This window comes from Leucoraja erinacea, chromosome 40 (assembly GCF_028641065.1).
Source record: "Leucoraja erinacea ecotype New England chromosome 40, Leri_hhj_1, whole genome shotgun sequence".
In the NCBI taxonomy this organism is placed as follows: domain Eukaryota; kingdom Metazoa; phylum Chordata; class Chondrichthyes; order Rajiformes; family Rajidae; genus Leucoraja; species Leucoraja erinaceus.
This window is the reverse complement of record NC_073416.1, coordinates 6778892-6800963: the sequence shown is the minus strand read 5'-3', so window position 1 is coordinate 6800963 and position 22072 is coordinate 6778892. Positions and strand designations below refer to the sequence as shown.

At 44.2% G+C, this 22072-nt stretch overlaps 2 protein-coding genes across 7 annotated transcripts in view; one reads left to right on the top strand and one right to left on the bottom strand.

Moving 5' to 3' along the window:
• LOC129714649 (cysteine/serine-rich nuclear protein 2-like) overlaps positions 1–22072 on the top strand; it is a 71213-nt gene that overhangs the window by 777 nt on the left and 48364 nt on the right. For 2 of the 6 annotated variants that reach the window (XM_055664377.1, XM_055664372.1), the window contains exon 1: positions 20965–21144. The exons of 1 other annotated variant lie outside the window; for it this stretch is intronic. The gene's annotated coding sequence lies outside the window, so the exon portion shown is untranslated. Of the gene's footprint in view, positions 1–11394; positions 12285–19459; positions 19971–20964; positions 21145–21219; positions 21570–22072 lie in introns of those variants that run through there. 3 more of the 6 variants (XM_055664374.1, XM_055664376.1, XM_055664373.1) reach the window with 3 other exon arrangements.
• LOC129714646 (uncharacterized) lies at positions 72–20210 on the bottom strand. The gene is made up of 8 exons (XM_055664365.1): positions 20072–20210; positions 17639–17849; positions 14878–15072; positions 8828–10649; positions 8217–8406; positions 7103–7281; positions 2528–2641; positions 72–805 (listed from the first exon to the last, which is right to left on the bottom strand). The coding sequence occupies exons 1-8, from the start codon at positions 20195–20197 to the stop codon at positions 619–621; spliced, it is 3024 nt and encodes a 1007-aa protein (XP_055520340.1). The 5' UTR covers positions 20198–20210; the 3' UTR covers positions 72–618.

Below are 22072 nucleotides of genomic sequence, written 5' to 3'. Positions count from 1 at the left end.
TATTGAGTAGATTTGTTTAATATATATTGCAACCAAAGGAAAAATATCAGATCAATCAAAAATCAGGGCGGTACAGTGGCAGAGTCCCAACCCGAAACGTCATATGTCTATGTTCTCTAGAAATGCCTGACCTGCTGAGTTATTCCAGCACTTTGTGTATTGTTGGTTAACCAGCATCTGTGCTTCCTTGCATCTCCTAATATTTACACATGCTAATACTTCAATTTCCCAATGTCAATTAACCTGCTAAAATCCAAGGGGTTCAGTTGGATTTTTGCATCTGTTTAACCAGCATGAGGCCAGGATTGCAGATTAACGTATTATCGGGGTTTGATTTGAAAAACAACACTTGGGAACCTGGCTGGAACAGATACTGAGCTTGCTCCTTACCATTGCAGGATGTAAAGCTGGTTTGCAAATGGCAGAACAGACACAAAGATCATGTTCCAATATTCACAATTGTTAACCATCACCATTGTGAAAGAGCTGGAATAAGGAACTGAAATCTGTTGATGTTAAATTGATTTTATTTAAACAAGGAAAACATTACAGAGAACAAAAATAGAACCAGAAGCATGACTCTTATAGGGAAGCCCAACTGTCATTGCAGCAACATATTTATGCCTGCTGAAAGAAATTAAACTTGTTTGAAGATGTGGCGATGGCAAAGGCCATATTTTTGTCCAAGAACAATGGGACATATGATTCCGATGGGATAGGAAGGCTCTTTGTTGGTATGTGTAGGCTCTCTCCCACAATACTCATTTGCGTGTTCGTCACCATTTGCCGAAAAGAATTCTTTCTGCTGAAGAAAATAGTGAAAATGATTGAAGCAAAACTGCAGAGGTGAGTTTTCTTCTTCTTCTTGCGTGTGGTGTGCACAACTTACAAGTAAGACAACTTGTTCTATTTGATCTTATTTGATTGTGCATGCCAGGTTGAATACATTCGTCGAAACGGGGCGGACCACGTGAAGGTTGCAATCTCCCACCCCAGGTAAAATTGGGTATGGCAGTGTACTGGTTAAGTTATTGGATTAGCATCCAGAGTTCTGGGCCATTGATCCAGAGATGTCAGTTCACATCCCACCATGACAGTTGGCGAAGAATTTAAATTCAACTAATTAAATAAAAAAATAATTTGAAATGTCTCATTGACAGTAACCACAAAACGATCACTTTGTCATAAAAGTCTATCTGGGTCTCAGGGGAGGGAATCAGCCATCATTACCTGGTCTGGTCTGTTTATGACTCCAGGTCCACCAATGTGGTTGACTCTTAATTGTCCCCTTGGTTCAGGATTATTTAGGAATGAACAATAAATATTGTCATTGTTGGTGACTCCCACATCCCGCGAACAAACAGATCATAGTAGGTAACAGGTGTCAGGATATGGAGAGAAGGACGGTGAATGGGGTTGTGAGGGAAAGATAGATCAGCCATGATTGAATAGTGGGGTAGACCTGATGGGCAGAATGGCCTAATTCTGCTCCTAGAAACTACAAACTTACAAATCAAAAAAGGGCGAGAAGTGGTTTCTGATTTATGACAGAAATGTATGATAATCAACCAAACTGCCACTCAATGGCTGAGGGGACACCAAGATTAATATTTAAATTCCCCAATGTCAATTAATCTGTTAAAATCCAAGGGGATCAGTGGATGTTGTGCTCGCTTAACTGGTGTGAAACATGTGTAAATGCAGGCCAAGTCTGGGGACTAACTTGCTACTATGTTGAGATATTTTTCAAACCAACAAATCGAACATTTGCTCTCTGCAAATGTTACTGATGGGTCCAATACCTGATGCAAACAGAACTGGAATCCAATTAACAGAACAGTCACCAAGCCTTAGAACTGAGAAACTGAAAACCCAATTTCTTTTGTTAACTCAGTGGCTGAACCAGTGCTTTATAAAGGTTCATAGTTGCTTCCTTGCTCATGTACTTTATACCTCTCTTCATGAGCCTCATGCATGCTTTCTATTTTCTTAACTTTGAACAAAATATGCAGATTTACCCCCAGACCTCTCTGCTCTTGTTCTCTTTTCAGAATTGTAGGGGGCGTCCCCAGGTAACAAAGGGTTCCATTTTTGCAAATGCCCATGTCAATTTTGTCCGTCAGTGAAAAATACACAAAAATCACGCAATATGGTAACCATACCTCCACAGAAATGTAAAGAATGCCATCAAAAGTACACAAGATCGATTAAAAAAAAAATCACAAGTGAAGAAAGACAGGAAACTAGTTCTGTCATTCATAGAAATGAATATTTATACATACTGTATGTTGGACTTTTGAGTTTAATAATATCATGGGAGCTCGTTCTTATGGACGGGTATCTGTAAGTTAGGCATTTGTAACGCAGAGATGGCCTGTACCCTCCAGGGATATTATCTTTTCTCATTCTTTCAATCAGAAACATAACACTTTACATTTCTCAGTTTCTTCACTGAAAATTCCTTTCAAAGGTAAGAGACAGTGAACAACGTCTAGAGGAATAACAGATGGCAAACTGGAATTCTTACCCATCCATTGTCACTAATTTAGGCGTCGCTGGGAACATAATCGGGGTGGCAGGGTCCTTCTTGGCAATCGGAAAACTTCCATCCACAATATTTGTTGACCATAAATGGGTGTTCCTGACAAAACATGAGGAATTATTAATGGAATGAGTGCAGCTGCAAGTCCACTTGGGGATAAAAATTAAAACCCAAACCCAATATGACCATGGTCGATCTGAATGCGATCATGGCAAATCCAAACTTGACCCAACTTTAGCCAATCTAAACACAACCCACCCACAGCTGAGCCTAATGCATCCCAACCATGTCCAATCCAAACCCTGACCCAAGACTGAATATCACCTTTTTCAAGGACTACCCGATACACATAAATGGGTCTTGTCATTTCAGGGCTCCAGATGAGAAACAAAATAATAGAATAGCATAGAATAGAATAGTTTCTTTATTGCCATTGTAACATGAACCATGTACAACGAAATTTTAAAATGTCAGCCAGTCAGTGCACCATTCAAACATTTCTAAAAGCTAACGATACATACAAGATAAAATATTAAAAGATAAACAACTAAAATAAATATCACGAAAATAGCACGCATAAACACCCAACCCTCCATCCTTCTGTTGATTTCACAGTGTACCACAGTCCCTTAGTATGTATCGCCCCTGCGTTCCTTGGCGGCTACATTTAGTGCTTTTATAGCAGTGGGGTAAAAACTGTTTTTTAGTCTGTTCGTCCTTGTCCTTGTAGATCTGTACCGTCTGCCTGACGGCAACAGTTCAAACAGGGAGTGTCCGGGGTGGGAAATGTCCTTTATGATACTCTGGGATTTTTTGATGCAGCAGGAACTGTGTAAGTCCTCCAAGGTAAGGAGAGGGCAGCCGACAATCCTCTGGGCGTTGTCAATGGCCCTCTGGAGCGCTTTCCTCTGAGCCGCTGTGCAGCTGGTGTACCACACGCATACACAGTATGTTAGTATTCTCTCAATGGAGCACCGATAAAAGGACAGCAGCAGTCTCTGAGTGATGTTATTCTTCCTGAGCACCCTCAGGAAGTGCAGTCTCTGCTGGACCTTTTTCAGCAGCGCAGTGGTGTTCACGCTCCATGTCAGGTCCTCCTCAATATGGATTCCCAGGAAGCGGAAATCCGCCACACTCTCCACACAGTCCCCTCTGATAATCAATGGTACCATGTCAGTTTTATTCTTCCTAAAGTCTATTATTAATTCCTTTGTCTTTAAGGTGTTGAGGAGCAGGTTATTTTCTTCACACCACACTGTCAGCTGCTCCGCCTCATCCCGGTAGGCGTACTCGTCCCCCCCGGAGATGAGTCCCACCACCGTAGTGTCATCCGCAAATTTGACAATGGTGTTGCTGTGGTGGGCGGGGGTGCAGTCATGTGTGTAGATGGTGTAGAGCAGGGGGCTCAGTACGCAGCCCTGTGGAGAGCCGGTACTGAGGCTGAGGGCCGTGGATGTATGATGGCCCACTCTGACTCTCTGGCTGCGACCCGACAGGAAGCTATTTATCCACGTGCAGGTGGAGTGTGGAAGTCCCAAGTCCCCCAGTTTGTCCACCAGTTTGTGGGGAAGGATGGTATTAAAAGCAGAGCTGTAGTCCACAAAGAGCATCCGCACGTCGCTCCCCCGCTGCTCCAGGTGAGACAGTGCAGCATGGAGAGCTGTGGCTACAGCGTCCTCTGTAGATCTATTTGCTCTGTACGCAAACTGGTGGGGGTCAAAGCTTCGGGGCAGGAGTGATGTGATATGACCCCGGACCAGTTTTTCAAAACACTTCATCACCACTGGTGTGAGTATGACTGGCCGGTAGTCGTTGAGGCTGGAGATGTTGTTTTTTTTGGGCAAGGGGACTATGGTGGAGGACTTCAGACAGGGTGGAACAGTGGACTGGGCCAGAGACTGGTTAAAAATCCTCGTACAGACTCCAGCCAGCTGGTCTGCGCAGTCCTTCAACACGCGTCCAGAGACGCCGTCAGGTCCAGTAGCCTTCCTTGGATTGATGGCCTGCAGCGTGCGCCTCACCTCATGCTCCTCTATCTTGAGGGTTAGGCTGCTGTAGACCATGTGCTGTGATGTGGCTGTCTCGGGTGGCTCCACTTCAAAGCGAGCAAAGAAGTGGTTCAGCTCCTCTGCCAACGAGGCGTCACCTTCAACAGCTCCAAGGTTGGTCTTATAGTTGGTGAGATACTGGATCCCCTGCCACACTTGCCTGCTGTTGTTACTGTCTAGGTGGTCCTCTATCTTCCTCCTGTAGTTTGATTTGGCCTCTCTGATGCCTCTCTTCAGGTCAGCTCGGGCCGTGCTGTATAAAGCCCTATCGCCAGACCTAAAAGCAGTGTTCCTCTCTTTCAACAGCCGCTGGACCTCCCGGGTCATCCAGGGCTTCTGGTTGGGGTAGACCCGGATGCGTTTGTCCACTGTGACAGTGTCCATGCAGTTGTTAATGTAACACAGTACACTGTCTGTGAACACCTCCAGGTCCCGGTGTTCAAACACCTCCCAGTTGGTCCTGTCGAAACAGTCCTGCAGCTGCTGAGAAGCACCATCAGGCCAGGTTGTGATGGTCTTTGTAATAGTAGGAGCGGTTTTCCTGAGGGGGGCATATGCAGGAATTAAGAGCAGGGACATATGGTCAGACTGGCCCAGGTGTGGTAGTGGTCTAGCCCTGTAGCCCAGCTTGATGTTGGAGTAGACCTTGTCCAGTGTGTTAGCTCCTCTTGTAGCACATTTAACATGCTGGTAGAATTTGGGCAGCATTTTCTTCAAGTCCGCGTGATTAAAGTCCCCTGCTATGATGTGAACACCGTCAGGATATATGCTCTGTTGACTGCTAATGCTACCATACAAATGACCGATAGCCGAGTTAGCATTAGCATCCGGTGGTATGTACACAGCAGTTATCATGACAACAGTAAACTCTCTAGGGAGATAACAGTCACATACTCCAGGTTCGGGGAGCAGTGACTGTCCACAATCACCGTGTTTGTACACCAGGTGTTGTTCACGTACACACAGAGCCCTCCACCTCTGCTCTTACCAGAGTCTCTTGTCCTGTCATGACGCTGTGCTGTGTAGCCTGCTAGCTCGATAGCAGAGTCCGGAATGAAAGAATGAAGCCAGGTCTCCGTGATCAACAGGATACTGCTGTCCTTCACGACGTTGTTAGCTGCAGTCTGTAGCCTCAGTTCATCCATCTTGTTAGCGAGGGATCTGGCGTTCGATAGAAACAGGCTGGGAAGCGGTGGTTTCAGTGGCTGCCTCCGTAGCCTCGCTAGCGCGCCGGCCCTGCAGCCTCGCTTTTGCCTTCTATCTCTGCGCCGTCTTCGCCTCCTCCGCGCGGGGATGGTGATCCATGGAGAGTCGGGGCTCCTTGCTATGTCCGCTGGGATCTCATATGAGCGGACAAACTCGGCGGTAACCTCCCGTTCGCGACCGGCTCCAATCCTAAGAAGATCCTGCCAGCCGTAGGCGTTGTTCGCCCGACAATAAGTACACGGAGCATAAAACAACACGTACACATACACAAAAAATAACGAAGTACTGACCGGGGGGACATCGAGCCGCTGCAACTGTGTGCGCCGCCATTTTGATGTAATGTAAAAGGGGCAGGATTTGGCCCCTTGAGCCTGCGCCTCCGAAGTGGAACTTGAGGTCGGAGTCCCTGGAGGCCGGGGTCAAGAAGAACAAAGGGATCTGGTGTGGGGGGGGGGGGGTCGCTGAGAACAAAGGGGGAGCCCAGCGTGGTGGGCCGCCAAGAACAAAGGGCACCTGTGGTGGGGGATGGGGGGGGGGGGGGGGGGGGGAAGAAGGGGGGGACGACCAACAATATTTAAGTGTACTTTGTAACTTTGTCTGCACCTTGTGGCGACCCTTTTGTGTACTATATATGCAAAATCAAAGAATTTGACTATACCTTGACGAATAAAGTTATCTATCTATCCATCTATCTATCATGAGAAATCAACAATCCGACAATAACTTTACTTTAGGATAGACACAAAAAACGGGAGTAACTCAGTGGGACAGGCAGCATCTCTGCCCCGCTGAGTTACTCCAGCTTTTTGTGTCTATCTTCGGGTTAAACCAGCATCTGCAGTTCCTTCCTACACATTTAGTTATGTAGGAAGTGTTCTCACTGTACGTCATCCTATATAACTAAGTTTGAAATGGCAGAGAAACCCTGATATCGATTCGTTAGCACTCTGAACATTATACTTTATGTGTAGGAATTGCAATTTCATCAGATTAACATTTCAAAATATTATAGATTTCAAAATGGAAATATTATATTTTAAACTCATAAAATGTATTCCTTGTTCTTGGGGAAATCCCTGAATCATCCAACAGTCAATCTCACTAAAGAATTCTCAGAGGTAGCAAACCAAGTAAAAAGCACAAAATATAGTGAATATTGTAAACTGCCTCCAGAGCATGAAGCAAGGATTGATTAAACCTTACGTTTTATCAGTAATTGCCAACGGACAGCTGCCCTGACAGACTGTCTACAAGGAATACCGAATTGAACATGAAATTCTCTGAATTTGGAATGCTGAATTCCTACCTTGTTCTGAGCAAAGTAGACGGGGTACCATTGCCTTGACCATGGGGACAACACGGTCTCTCAGATGCCACCACTAGTGTTGGCTGGAACGGGGGTCCAAACTGCTTCCGCATCTTTGTGTCTGGTGATCTGGTGGCCAGAAATGGACTGAGCAACACTAGGCCCGTGTGGTGTTTAACCTATCAAAGGAATACAATGGTAATGGATTTATTTATTTTGATCATGACCTTTCAAATCTGTTGAATTAATTTCTCCATGGTGGAACAGGGGCATGAACAGAGAAGTAGGCGTTCATGTCCTTAATGCTTTGGGATGAACATGTGGATACACATCTATAACTTGACAACACATATCTTTCACGATCATAATCATCACCATATTTTTAAATATGTAATCATATTTTCATATATAATTCAAATGATTATATGGCCTCAAGCCCCTGGGGGCAATATTTCAAGTCGATGACCTTTCATCAGAATTTCTCTGTAGCATAGATGTATAGCACAGGAACAGGCCCTTTGCCCCACAATATCCACACTGAACATGGTGCCAAGTTAAACTAATCTCCTCTGCCTGCACGTGATCTATATCCCTCCATTCCCTGCATATCCACGTGCCTATCCAAAAGCCTCTTAAATGCCACTATCGGAGCTGCCTCCACCACCATCCCTGGCAGCGCGTCCAGGCATCCACCACCTGTGTAAACATTTCCTTCCAATTTTGCCCCTCTCGCCTTAAAGCTATGTCCTCTAGTGTTTGACATTTCCACCCTGGGGTAAAGATTCTGACTGTCTACCCTGCCTATGACTCATAATTTTTAGATACATCTATCAGGTCTCTTCTTCCCCTCCCCTTCCTTCTCTGATGTTCCAGGGAAAACAATCCCAAGTTTGTCCAACCTCTCCGTATAGATAATACTCACTAATCCAGGCAACATCCTGATAAACCTATATTGCACCCTCTCTAAAGCCTCTTAAAACTTGTTTATCTTACATTTTTCTCAGTCGTGATGAAAGATCATCAAATGAAACACCGTTTCTCAGTCCACAGATACTGAGTATTCCCAGTGTCCTCTGCCTTTATTCAAAATGTACATCCAGAAATCTGCACCTACCTGACTGAATACATTGATCATTTGATTCAAGTGTCTTTGGCGACTCTGGTTAATCAGTTGCTGTCTTGTTTCCCAGTGCCGCATGGTGGATATTAAACGTGTTTTGAGTCTGCTGGCAAATCTGTACAGCGCCTTAGGAACCTCATCATCCTTATTGCTTAGATCCAACAACCTGCTGTTCAAGTACTTTCTGAAGAGAGAAATAATCACATTAAAGAGATGAATAAACACAATTTGTCCCTTGCTTTAAGTGTCTCTGTGGCACATATTCTGATTGAATTGTGTTCAGAGCTATTTTCTTGGCCGAAATCACAAGGCCTAACCGGGTATCCCTGCTTCGCCCTGGGAGGGTGATAGTTCTGGAATATGGAGAGATGAGAGATTGCAATCATGAGCATAAATCAGTGCTGGAGGAACTCAGCAGGACAGGTAGCATCACCAGAGCAAAACGGACAGATAACATTTAGAGACTGAAGAAGGGTCCCAGCCCAAAACGTCATCTGTCCTTTCTCCTCCACAGATGCTGCCTGGCATGAGTATATGTGCAGACAATTATATTGTTCCTACACGCACCCGCCCCCACCCCCAAAATAATAACAGCTATTCTTTACCTAAAGATTTCGATCTGTCGGAAAGCCATGTACTTTCGAAACAGATAAGCCAGTCGGAGCTGAATTATTGATAGCGTTTTGTGTATCAGGTGTGTAGCGGTGGTATGGAGTTGTCTGGAAATGATGCCATCGCATACTGCTTGGTCCAAAGTTTTACAGGTTGATCGGAGATATGTCACGTTCACAATATATGACAAGTCCACTACTTTCTCGCCTTCGGCAGCCTGGAGGACATTTCCGCTGGGTTGAATTATTTTTGCTGGTGTTGCTGATGGAGTTTCAGGGAGAGAAGCCCCTTCCTTGTAACATTCTGCCTGCAGTTTTACTTCCTTTTTATTGAGCTCAAGGGCACTGTTGCTGGAATATATGTTACTGATTGTCTCTCGAATCCTAATTAACTGATCCATTCCAGCCCGAGAGGACATTTTCTCCAGTGTTAGAATTGTGTCCAAGGCTTGCAGGGTCTTTTCATGGAAGTGTGTTTCTTCCTGCGACAAGCTCTGGTCCTGTTTGGCTTCTTCGATTAAATATTGAACTTGGGCACTCAATTCATCGAGGGCAATCTCTTGAATAATTCCAAATCTGGATACTTCCTCGAGAAGTTCAGCAAAATTGGTTAAATCAGGTTCCCTTTCTTTTGATATCTCTGCCAAGTTTTCTTCCAGTGGCTTTCTATCTTGAACAGGTTGCTCTTTTGGCTCTTGTTTGAGCTTCTGCATTGAGATTTCTTTGATTGCTTTCTCAATCACTTCATAAAGATTCTTTAACTCCTCAGACTTGAGAAGAGCATGCACCTTACAGATATCATCTGGTGCAAGGTCTTTGCCACTGCGTAACCCATGGTCCAGTGAATACAAAACAGCAGTTTGAAAATCTGTCAGCAAACCCACAACCATCTGCTGAGCTTGAGTCTTCAATTCTTCTTTCTGAACCCATGCTCTCTGATTCTTTCCTGCATTCGAGTTGGATTTAAACATTTTTCCCTTCACTGCTTCACTAAGCACTGTTTCGAATTTGGTTAATATTGGAGTTATCCTTCCAATGGTAAGTTCCTTGGGAATACTTTCCCCTGTAGGTTCATCAAAGGGAATGTTTTCCTTCTTGGATACTTCCCGGCCAGCCTTTTGTTCCTCTGATTCTCCAATGGGAATGCTTTCCCCTGGGACAACCCTTTGGTCTGTAGTTGTATCATGCCTGTCAAAAATAATATTTTTGGGCTCCTCACTGGAGAGATGTTTTGATTTTTTCACCAGTGCTTTACTTTTACTTGTTTTGCTCGCCTGCTTTGCGCTCACTAGCAAATCAGCAGTGACTTTCTCACCATTTTGTAGCTGCTCAATTTTGGACCTCAAACATTTGATGTTTTTTTCCAGGTCACGGTTCATGCTGGACACCTCCCTGTAATGATATTCCGCTAATTCTGCCCGTGTTTTGAGGGCACAGCTGTGTTCTTGAAGACCTTTCACCTCAGTAACCAGATTACATTCAGATCTCTGGGATCCAAAAGACTCAGCCTTTCTTAGTTCATTTTCCACCTCAAAATATTCATGTGAACGAACGAGAAATGCCTTGTAAAGATTCCCTATGAATTTTCCAATGTATCTGAAGGCAATTGTCTGGACCTTCTTGAAAGGAAGATACTTTGTGATGTTTGTGAATACAATATTAATCTCTCCCACTGCTGCTTCCAACTGTTTTGCAATGTGTGGTTCCAGCATTGTTGCAGTGCTCATTGGTTGCATATCCTGGAAATACACGAGCGATTTGGATTCCATCTTTTTCTGCCTCCACCGTTTGCCAGTGGGTTGTTTATCGCCAGGTTCTGGAAAGAATCAGTGTAAAACCAATCACTCTGCATGTCATTACGCTCCAAGACATTTTGACAGTGTTTTATTTAAAGTCAAGATGCTATGTCAATACAAGTCTTTCTTTAAAATGAAATTGTATGTCAGTGATCTCGTGACAAGGGGTGCGCAGACCGACTTTAGCACCAGGTCCTCCGTCCAGGTGTTCACTGACCATCATGGGCTGATGGAGCAGCTCAGTAATGAGGAACTGCAATATTGGGGAGGGTGGAAAACATTCAACTGAATCCTCTCCTTCCCATTCAGATGGATTGAAAATATTCCTGGATGCATTGTGAAGTAAATGCAAGGAATCGAGCTAACATTTATCCCTGACCAAAGACATTTTAAACTAGTTTACTAGATATGATTATAATTTACTAGCTCTACTCAATAACCAAAAATCTGTTGCCTCCTTTTGCTCTGGTATTCTAATTTTTAATCAATAATGTTTTATTATTAATGTTTAATGTTTTATGTGTCATTCCTAACTATCACTGTATGTTGTTGTCACTTGCGGGTGGAGCACCAAAGCAAATTCCTTGTATGTGAATAATTGGCCAATAAACTTATTCATTCATTCATGATTAGAACATAGAAAGGTACAGCACATGAGCAGGCCACATTGTCCGCCAAGATAAAGTAATCTCATCTGTATACACATGATCCCTATCTGTGTGCCATATAGTGTGCATACTGAACTACAAACTGTGATGGCATTTCAGAAATAACCAGTTGGCCGCACGGTACATTTCGTGGACACGGGAGACGCTGCAATGACTTAAATTGACTCGTTTGTGGAAACTGCGGATTCTGCAATCCGAGACTTTTTTTCGAGCTGCTGGAGGAACTCAGCGAGTCAGACAGCATCAGCAGAGGGATAGTGAATTGACTGCATATGCCAGCATCAGCAGCAGTCTCTTGTGTGGCCACACCCAAAAAAGCAAAGTGCTGAAGTAACTCAGGGGGTCAGGCAGCATCTCTGGAGAACATGGGTTGGTGACGTTTCGGTTCGGGAGCCTTCTTCAGACAAGTGTGGCCAGGATTTTGTTTTGTTTCACCCACGATCAGCAGCGCCGAGTGCCGCCTCACTCCGTCCCTGACGCGGGGACTGACTTTGGGACGCTCGGTGACTGGGGAAAGGAGCAGCAGCAGCGAGCGGCATCGGAGGGGACGGGGCGCGTGCGCGGCAGGGGGTGGCTCGGCCAATGCTTTCGAGAGAGCGGGAAAAATGATGGAATGTTTGCAGAAGTCCCTGTGCTCGAGAGGCAGATGACTGGCCGGGCCGGGCCGGGCCGAGCGTCGAGGCCGCATCTCTCCCTTGTGCATGAGAGAGCGAAGTAACCGCTTCACTCCGGACCATCAATCCCCGTTGAGGAATGGCCGCTGAAGGTGGCTCGCAACAGGAGCGTCGTTACAGACACAACAAGCTGGAGTAACTCAGCGGGACAGGCAGCATCTCTGGAGAGAAGGAATGGGTGACGTTTCGGGTCGAGACCCTTTTTCAGACTGCTCCAGCATGTTGTGTCAGACTGCTCCAGCATGTTGTGTCTATCTTCGGTTTAAAGCAGCATCTGCAGTTCCTTCCTAATCCAGGAGCGTCGTTATAACAGGTAGAAAATGTTACTAAGTATAAAAAATATTGTTTAATTTAAGCCGCTTCTCGTAAAACGAGTGTGCCGACTGACTTTTACAAATTACAGTTAAAAAAATCATATTTTGCATCAGTCTTGTAGTTTTTTTTTTGTAAGGTCTTAATATTACTGTAGTCAGGAACAGTTGTACTGACTGTGGTAATGTTTCCCTCCCCATACGCTGCCTCGCCGACTGTGCACAATCAGAATTGGGGGGTTTTCAGCTTTTTTTTACATCTGCAGTATTTCAGGTTTATTTACTGATTTAAGAGTCAAGAGTGTTTGTACTTGTACTTGTAGCAGTAGAACAGATCTGAAAACACAGTTCGCAATAGATGCATAACAACAAAAAAAGAAGGAAAAAAACTCAATATTAGTGGAAAACAAAAGCAATCACCAAGGAACAAACCGAACATAAACAATGTTTGAATCAAGGAAACCGGTGGTTTCACACAAAACTAACCCTTCGGTTGTGTCAAATTGTGAAACAGTTCAAGAAGGAACTCCAGCCGAGGTGGTGCACTAATTGGCATCTTAATGATTATCTCCACATGCTGAGTATTCATTGTTTTTGAAGTTCTTTCTTTAATTTGAGCTGCGCTGATTTCATGACTCTATCTATTAGTGTGTGGTAATTTGATACTTTAACCTGTATGGAATTGGAGCCCTTCAAAACCATGTTACTCCGGGGAGCAATTTGATGCAATAGACCAGGTGATAGCTTTTTAAAGGCTTGTTAAGGATGCCAATTACACCTGCATATTTTCTCATGCTTTCCATGTAGTGTGCTTCATGTTAAGTGAAAAGATTTGGACCTGAAATGTTAATATGTTTCTTCCTCCACATGTGTTTCTAAACCTGCTGTGTATTTCCTATGTTCTGCTTTTATATTAAATCAGTGGTGCATACTATACAACTTAATGTAAGCCACAAGGCTACACTATGTTGTAAGTGGTCTATCCCAATTAGGGATAGATATAAAACGCTGGAGAAACTCGGGGACAGGCAGCATCTCTAGATAGAAGGAATGAATGGGTGATGTTTTGGGTTAAGAACCTTCTTCAGAGCCTGTTCACTAGGTTCCAGCATTTTTTGCTTTTCCAGCATTATGTATCTATCCTTTATGTAAACTAGCATCTGCAGTTCCCTCCTACACATATCCCAATAAGGGACTGGACAGCAATCAACCTATCTACAAAATAAAAAGGAGAGATGGGTGGGGAGGAACCATCAGAATATGCCTTCATAATAGAATTTAACATTAAGTCCAATAATATATTTGTTAACTTTAAATCAGGACTATGAATCTAACATCAAATGTAATATGTACCATAATACTTGATTTGTTTTGGAATAAATAAGGGAACAGCCAATTTCACTTCTGCGTTTAAACAGTCACATTGTCTGCCAGGTAATAATTCTCTCTTGCAAAAATACAGTCAATCAAAACCTTTTGCATGAACTATTCTTGTCCTCTTCAAAATAAATAGTCAAAGCAGAGGACGGAGGTGAAGGAAGTGTGTCTAACATCTGTCAAAATCATCAAATTCCTATTATTACATCATCAGTATTGACTGTCCAGAGCCCATTACATGTCCAGCATTGTGCCTTGCTACTCCTACAACATCCTAGAAAGGAATAGATCAAGGGTTCCCAACCTAGGGTAACTTTACCCCCCCCGGGGGTAAATTTCGCCTACCCAGGAGGTAAATTTGTTGATTCTGGATTTGTTCAAAACAGTATTTTAAAATTTCCCCTTTGTCGGTTGCTTTATTATGGTAGAAGTGTAGACGCAAATTACTGAACAAAACAGGGTGGGGGCAAATTTACTTTCGGAAAGTTGCCAGGGGGTAAACGGGACGAAAAAGGTTGGGAACCCCTGGAATAGATAAAGCAATTTTCTTGTGCTTTAAGGGAATCGGTCAACCTCTGAAATATTCAAGGCATTTGGCAAATCCTTGGTATTTTAGTTTGGCTTGGTATTTTAGTTTAGTACAGTGAAAAGCTTTTTGTTGCGTGCTATTCAGTCAATGAAAGGACTATACGTGATTACAATCATGCCGTCCATAGTGTACAGATACAGGATAATGGGTATTTCATTTAGTGCAAGATAAAGTGCAATTAAAGATCAAAGGACTCCAATGAGGTAATTGGGAGGTCAGGACTGCATTCTTGCTGGTGAGAGATCGGAGTATTGGAGGGAAATTGATCGACTGACCAAATGGTGTCAGAACAACAACCTTTCTCTCAATTAACTAGTTGTAGACTTTGGAAGAGGAAGGATGAGGATCCGCAAACCTGTCTTCATTGACGGGATGGTGGTGGAGAAAGTCAAAAGCTTCAAATTCCTGGGCCTGCTTATCTCTGAACTGTCTTGGAACCAGCACATTGATGCAATCATAAAGAAAACCGACCTACATCTCTACTTCCTATCTCTATCAGCTTGCTGCCGATACTCTTTACCATCCCCTCCATTTTACATCCAATGCTAAATCAATGATTGTCCAGATCTCAACACTGTGGAAGTGGACACTGGGATACAAAGCAGAAACAAACACCTCTCTAAATTTACCTGTTGATCTTGATTTTAAATGTCTACGTTGAAGGCGAAACAGGGCTTTGGATAGGAAATATAGATAATCTATGCAGGTTTGGGAGGAAGCCAGGCTTGATTGCACCTTCAAGTTAACTTCCGCAATCCATTCTGTTGACAATTTCTCAAGTTCTTCATCCTCCTCCATCTCTTCTTCATCAATTAAAATTTGATCTGCATATCACGTGAATAACATTAAATTATTTTTTCCAAAACACCAGGCTATTGCACTTGGCTATATGTTTCAGGATAAAATATCACACTTCAATGTTCCTTTTGAGCCTATTAAGGCAAAGGATGCAGTCACTTTTAATAAAGTTATTTATAGTACAGAAAATATATATATACTAGACCAAGTGCAGACCCGTTGGGTCTGTTGCCCCAACGTGCGGTTTGGGGGGGGGGGGGGGAAGGCGGCACGCAGCGTCACACACACTATTCCCCCCCCCCCCCCCCCCCCCCGCACTCACGCTAATTACCCCCTTGATATTATATTAATATTATTAATTTGCTCCTTTTACACCATAACCACCCTATCTACTGACGCATAGCCCCCAACTTGTAGTCACAGAGGGAAGAGGGTAGGGGGTGTGGAGGGGAGGGGGTTTAGGGGAGGGTGGGGGAAAAATGAGGGGAGGAGAGGAGTGTGGGAGTAGGGGAGAGAGGGGGGGGACAGAGGAGGGAGGAGAGGGAGAGGGGGGGAGAGGAGAGAGGGGGGGGGGGGAGGAGGAGGAGGAGGGGGGGAGGAGAGGAGAGGGGGGGGAGAGGAGGGGGAGGGGGGGGGGGGAGGAGGAGGAGAGGGGGGGGGGGAGGAGGGAGGGGTGGGGAGGGGGGGGGAGGGGGGAGAGGAGGGGGGGGGGGAGGGGGGGGGGGGGGGGGGGGGGGGGGAGAGAACCTAAAAAACATTTTAGAACCAAAAAAGACACATTCTGCAAGCATTGTAGAACCAAAAGAGACACTTTTTACAAACATTTTAAAACCAATAAACACATTCTGCAAGCGTTTTAGAACCACTAAGGCCACTTACATTTGAGTAGACATGTGTTCAGTGTTATTCACAGCTCGGAGAAACGTGACCCTCTGCCTTCCTCCAGCTTGCAGACACTGATTGAAGCACACCACTTCCTGGTTTTATAGTCCCTCCCCCCTGCCACCAGCAGGGGCAGCAGAGAGAATGGGGAATTTTGTAAAATAATTAATATCTCTGTCATTTTTCATTGACGGGAAAAATCCTCGGCACACATATGGCGGAGGGGGGCTCTGAGCAAGGTGGCCAAAAATGACGGCCGTAGGTGGCGGCGTTCTCTCGGACATCGCAGCACAGATGGCCAAAACCGGTCAAGAACAGACTTTTAGTAATATAATAATAATAATAATAAAATAATAATAAGATAAGTCTTTTTTTTTCTGTTCTATAAATAACTTTAATAAAAGTGACAAAAACATTTAAACATATATATATATATATATATCTGGCTCTCTCTGTAAAAGCGAAATTAAAAGGAAAAAAAAGTTACATCGAGAATCAAGCTCACAGTAGAAAACAAAAAAACTACGTTAGATACAGTCAAGCTCTCTACAATGTCCCAACAAATCAAAGGTATCAAAGGTATTTTATTGGTCACATTCACATACACCGAGGTGCAATGAAGTGAAATGGTTTTTGCCATTTTGCAGCACACAAAGAAAGAATACAGACATAACACCAATGAGAGTCTTAAACACAAAGAACATCCCCCCACAATGGCTCCCACCATGAGGGAAGGCACAAAGTCCAGTCCCCAACCCCAGTTCACCCATAGTCGGGCCTATTGAGGCCTCCACAGTTGCCTCTACGGAGGCCCGATGTTCCTGGCCGTTCTCGCCGGGTGGTGGTGCTCCGGCGTCCGGAGAGTCCTCATAGCGGCATGGGAACCCTGGAACGGCCGCCTCCGTACTAGAGGCCGCGGCTTCCGAAGCCGACAAGGCCGCGCCGGTTGGAGCTCCACAACTGGCGATCTCGTCGTGAGATCCCAGGCTCCCGGTGTAAAGTTCAGCGCCGCAGCTGGTCGCACCACAGTCCCGCAGCTCCGCGATGTTTTACCCGGCGGTCTCAGCTCACCGGAGCTCCAGCGCGGCGACCCGGGCAAGGCATCGCCCGCTCCACGATAGCGCTCCAGCGCTGTGCCGCCGCCGAAGCCGACGTTCTGGGCGGTCCGCGACAGGAAACGCCGCTCCAGGCCCGCTGGTAGGCCGCAAGGATGGGTCGAAGCTGCAGCCCGGAGAAAAGCTGCCTCTCCGACCAGGTAGGGACCCTGAAAGGCAGTTTCCCCCCCCCCCCCCCCCCCCCCACACACAAAAAAAGTCTAGACCTCCAAACAAAACACTTTAGCTAACTAAAAATAAAAATAAAACGGTGAAAAGACAGACAACTGCTGGCAGGGCAGCCGTGCACAGGACAGCGCCCCCAAAGACAAGTAGAGCAGCGAGTCAAGTTGGACAAGGTGTTAAACCAATATTATACACAATTCTGTCAGATCCCTAAATTAGTTAAAATTGCTTGGCGTGGATGATTGCAACCTTCACGTGGTCCCTGTTTCAACAAATGCAATCAACCCGGCGTGCACAATCAAATAAGATCAAATAGAACAAGTTGTCCTACAACTTTAGGCTGTGCACCCCATACGCAAGAAGAAGTAGTTAAAATTGCTTCATCTGTGTAAAGCCACTGGAGACTGACGAGTTTATATTCATCACCTACTGCTGTCTGACAGCCATTGGAGAATAAACTTTAGGATTTCCTCTTTGATGCTTGTGCTAGTTGCGAACTCCGTGATTGCATCTGTCAACCACTCCCTTTCCTTTTCCTCAGAGGCAAAGGAGACGTTTCGCATTTGGTGGTGGTCACATCTTGCGCTGTTCAGTGCAAAATTAACTTTTTCCAGAATGTCTTTTAAGCGGTCCGCAACTTCCTGTTGGCAAATATTAAAAGGAGAAATCAAAAGGAGTTAAATGTGTGAGCAAATGGTTCAATAAATCTTGGTCATTTTGTTTGAAATCTCAATCAAGAGACCCCAAATCACTTCCCTTGTCCTACCTGTGTCTCTTGTGTTTAAAATGAAAAATAAAGTGATTGTATTTCATTAAACAATGACTTGCATTTATAGATTTAAGTTTACTATTGTCATGTGTCATTTTGTTTTGCATGCTATCCAAATTGATCTGATTTCCCATATATAAATACAATCAAGTCAAACTGAAATATAGCACAAAGGGGAAGATACAGAGTACAGAATATAGTTCTCAGCACTGCAGTGCATTGTAGCACTCCAGTTCCATAGACAAAACTCAATGTCCACATACAGGTGAATTTGTGTCCTAGCTAGGGTCAAGCATATTTTTTTTTAATTGCTTCAGATCTTTTCACTGATTATGATGTGTACCTACTACAAATGCTGGGCAGGTGCACTGATGTTCCTGTATTGAATCATAGTTAGACCACAGGGTGGCCACTGGTCACCTTATTATATAAAAGGGTAAAGGATGCTGGAGAGGATGAAGAGATTTACAAGGATCATCTCAGAAATGTGAGGATACATCCAAGGATGAACAGATTAGATCATATTTTCTCTGCTTTGATGGGCCAAAAAGCCTCCCATGTTGTAAGGAAATGAGAATGGAGAAAAAGTGGGGAAAATTATGTTTGCCAATCATGCTGCCAAATAAAGTGGACTCAAATCATGCCGTTAGTGCCCCAACTCTGAAGTACACCAAGTTCCTTTCCTCAAACTTTGCAGAAAGGTTAATCCATGTTAACTACTTGATCATACTCAATACAGAATCGCAGGAAGAGGAATTTTATTTGTTACATTTAAAAAAAAATCCTTGTACTCTGCTCTGCACTTTATAATCTCTGAGTTTGAATAGAAGAATCCTTTATTTTCAGGTATGTATGTTTTAATTTTATCAAGCATAAAATGCTGGAGGAATTCAGCGGGCAACGCATCATCTGTGGAGGGAATGGAAAGACGACATTTGGTGTTGGGACCATTCCTCTGCCCTGTTATTGTGTTGAAATGGGGCCAGTGATGGAGAGGCTAGGGGAATAAAAATGATGCTAGAATACTGTTGGTGAGTAAGGGTGTGGAGGGTTATGGGAAAAAGGCAGGAGATTGGGGTTGAGAGGGAAAGATAGATCAGCCATGATTGAATGGCAGAGTAGACTAGATGGGCCAAATGGCCCAATTCTGCTCCTCTGACACATGAACTATGCTGCTCTGGCAGCTTATGTGGAGAGAGAAACTGGATAGTTCTGGTGAAATGTGTAGGAAAGAACTGCAGGTGCTGGTTTAAATCGGTGACGTTTCGGGTCGAGACACTTCTTCAGTCGTCTGATGCAGGGTCTGGACCCGAAACGTCACCCATTCCTTCTCTCCAGAGATGCTGCCTGACCCGCTGATCCAGCTTTTTGTGTCTATCTCGTTCTGATGAAAGTTCATTGACCTCAAACGTTAATTCTGTTGCTTCACAAATACTGAATGGCCCGATGCCGTAGTTTAAGCATTTTCTGTTTTGAATTCAGATTTCGAGCATCTACTGTATTTTGCTTTCGGAAGCAACACGGAGATTAATGGACGCGAGGTGAAGCCACGAGTGAATCAGAGAAACGACAAATGAGGACGATAGATGAAGGTGGGACCGGCCAAGGTGTTAGTCTTCCTGACCTCTGCCCAGACAGGCAGCCACCAGGAAGGCTCGTGAGCAATTTCCCAGGCGAGACGCCTTCAATTAATTAATCCACTTCTTGCCAAGAGATGCTGGGCGCATAGAGACTGAAATGGGTGGATCGACCCAAATTCTCGCGCTCATTGGTTTTGAAGCTGTAACGAGTGCAACTTCGCTGGTCGCTCTCACCTGGAGTATTAACCCGTGAGATATAAAAATTGTTTGGATGCTGGTGGGGGTAGTGTTATATTCATCTTTTTTCACCCTGTCAATACTTTAGAATAATATGTTACAATGGCACAAAGGTGCTGAAAACCATCGCGGGGCTTCAGCTGGGCGTTTAGTCGAAAATAGATGTAATTACGAAGGTAAGTCAGAAATCATTCTTTTAAATTTGGGATGACATGAAAAAAAGTGTTTTTATTTTCTCTTGAAAACTGATCACATTTTTCGCTGGTAATTATTTTACCTGTCTTGCACGAACCAGCTGTGCTGCCTCGATTTTTCCGATAGCCCGTTTGACTGTGGCGGAGAGTTCGCAAACGTTTCCCCTGGCCATCAGAACAGTGTCGCAGGTCTCCTCACAACTGTCCATGGACTTAACTTTGAGGCAGCCAACAGGACAACAAAGCGTTCAAATAGTCAAAAAAAAATGCCGTGTACACTTGGTGACTTTTCCCTCACAGTGGAATCGCGTAGCCGGCGGGTGAGGGTGTGCGAATTCCCACATCGTTCTTTACACACTTACAGCCACGTGTCATGAATGAATGATTGTTTACCTGTGCTGACGACAGCGTTGGTCAGAACTTGACATGACGTTTGCTAGTGTGTATTTCACTGCTAACACTGCAAGTTCTCAGGAATTGAAACGTTAAATATCTGTTTCCCTCTCCACACGTGTTGCCTGATCTGAGCATCAGCAGCATTTTCGTTTTTTTATTTCGGAATTTCAACATTAGGTTAGGACTCTATTGGGAGGTTCTTTGAATAAGTGTACAACGGAAAAAACCAAGAGCCTGTGCAAGAAAGACGGACCACAAGCCCCAGCATGCATTGGACGCCTCACGCAGGCGCTCAGCTTCGCCGGCAGACGTCACGTCAATAAATAGCGGCGATGAGGAACGTCGAGCCCATTGTTAGATAGGTTGCTACATAGTAGCGGTTCCGAGTAGGGGCTGCGGCAAGTCAATTTTACCGGCAGATTTCATCCAGTCCCCGACCCCCCCCCCCCCCCCCCCCCGCCCCGCACCTACCTCCAAGCCATTGCCTGCCCACCACGCTGATCAGAACAAACGCAAACACTTCTACCGACCAAAAAAAACACTTTCATTAACGCAGATCTGTTTGGAAAAGGGGCTGAATATATATATTTATATGCACAGGATATACTTACAGAATAAATATATACATATATATATATATATATTTATTCTGTAAAGACTGCTCTGGAAAAAAAAGAAGACTCGCCCAGACAAGCGCCATTTAAATCCCTGTACAGCACTTAAGTAGAAGGGAACCTGACGATTAGAATCTACACTTAAGGTAGGGAAATTCCTTTTTTGTTTGTGCCTTATTGTTAATCTGGAATTACAAGGATGGCAGAACGTTGTTTTTTTTTTGCTGCTGTTTAATGGTCGGGCTGGCTATAAACAAGCCTTGACACCGTTTATGATGCGGTTTCCGGGATAGTCGCCGGTAAATTTTCGTCAGAGCCAGTGATCAGTTGATGAATCATGTTGTGTTAAATGCCACCTCTTTATTTATCTTTTTGGAGTGATATATTGCCCCGTTAACCAGTAGCTGTGCAAGTTATCAAACACAATTCGTTCGTAATTACAGTTTTTTGGGGGAAAAAAGTCAGCTGCAACATAGTGCGTGCATTCTTCTGCTGATACCTGGTAAACTACGGTGAAACATACGACATATGGTTGCTACCTGCTGTTCTTTTCTGAACTCTACATATCTCCGTATGTTATATTTCTCGGTATATTTAGAATCCTTTTTTGCTCCGCATTGATTAAAATTTACATCGATCACATTCTTTGATGTAAACTTACTAATAGTTAATTTGGTGGAATGTAAACAAGGAGCGGTGGTACTGTAATTATTGGTCCCTATGAATTGATGGTTCCGCTGGTTTTATGGTTAACTAATGTATTTAAAGGTCTTGGGGAATGTAATGGGGCGTACACTACTGTATACTCTCACTGTATAATTGTGGTTTAGGCTTTTGTTTATTAATTTCTGTTGTAATTCTGTGCTGACCCCTTTGGCAGTGCTTATTTTTTAAATCTTTTATCCCACTAAAGCTACTGTTAAGACGTTCTGCAACTTTTAAGTGTGATTTTTGAAATGTTGTGCAAGGACTCTTAGCTAGTTTGTTTATAATGAATTCCTGCCCAAGGGCAGCACACGGCAGTAACACTGAGCAGCAACAAAATTGATACAATATTAATCGGTCCATCTCCAA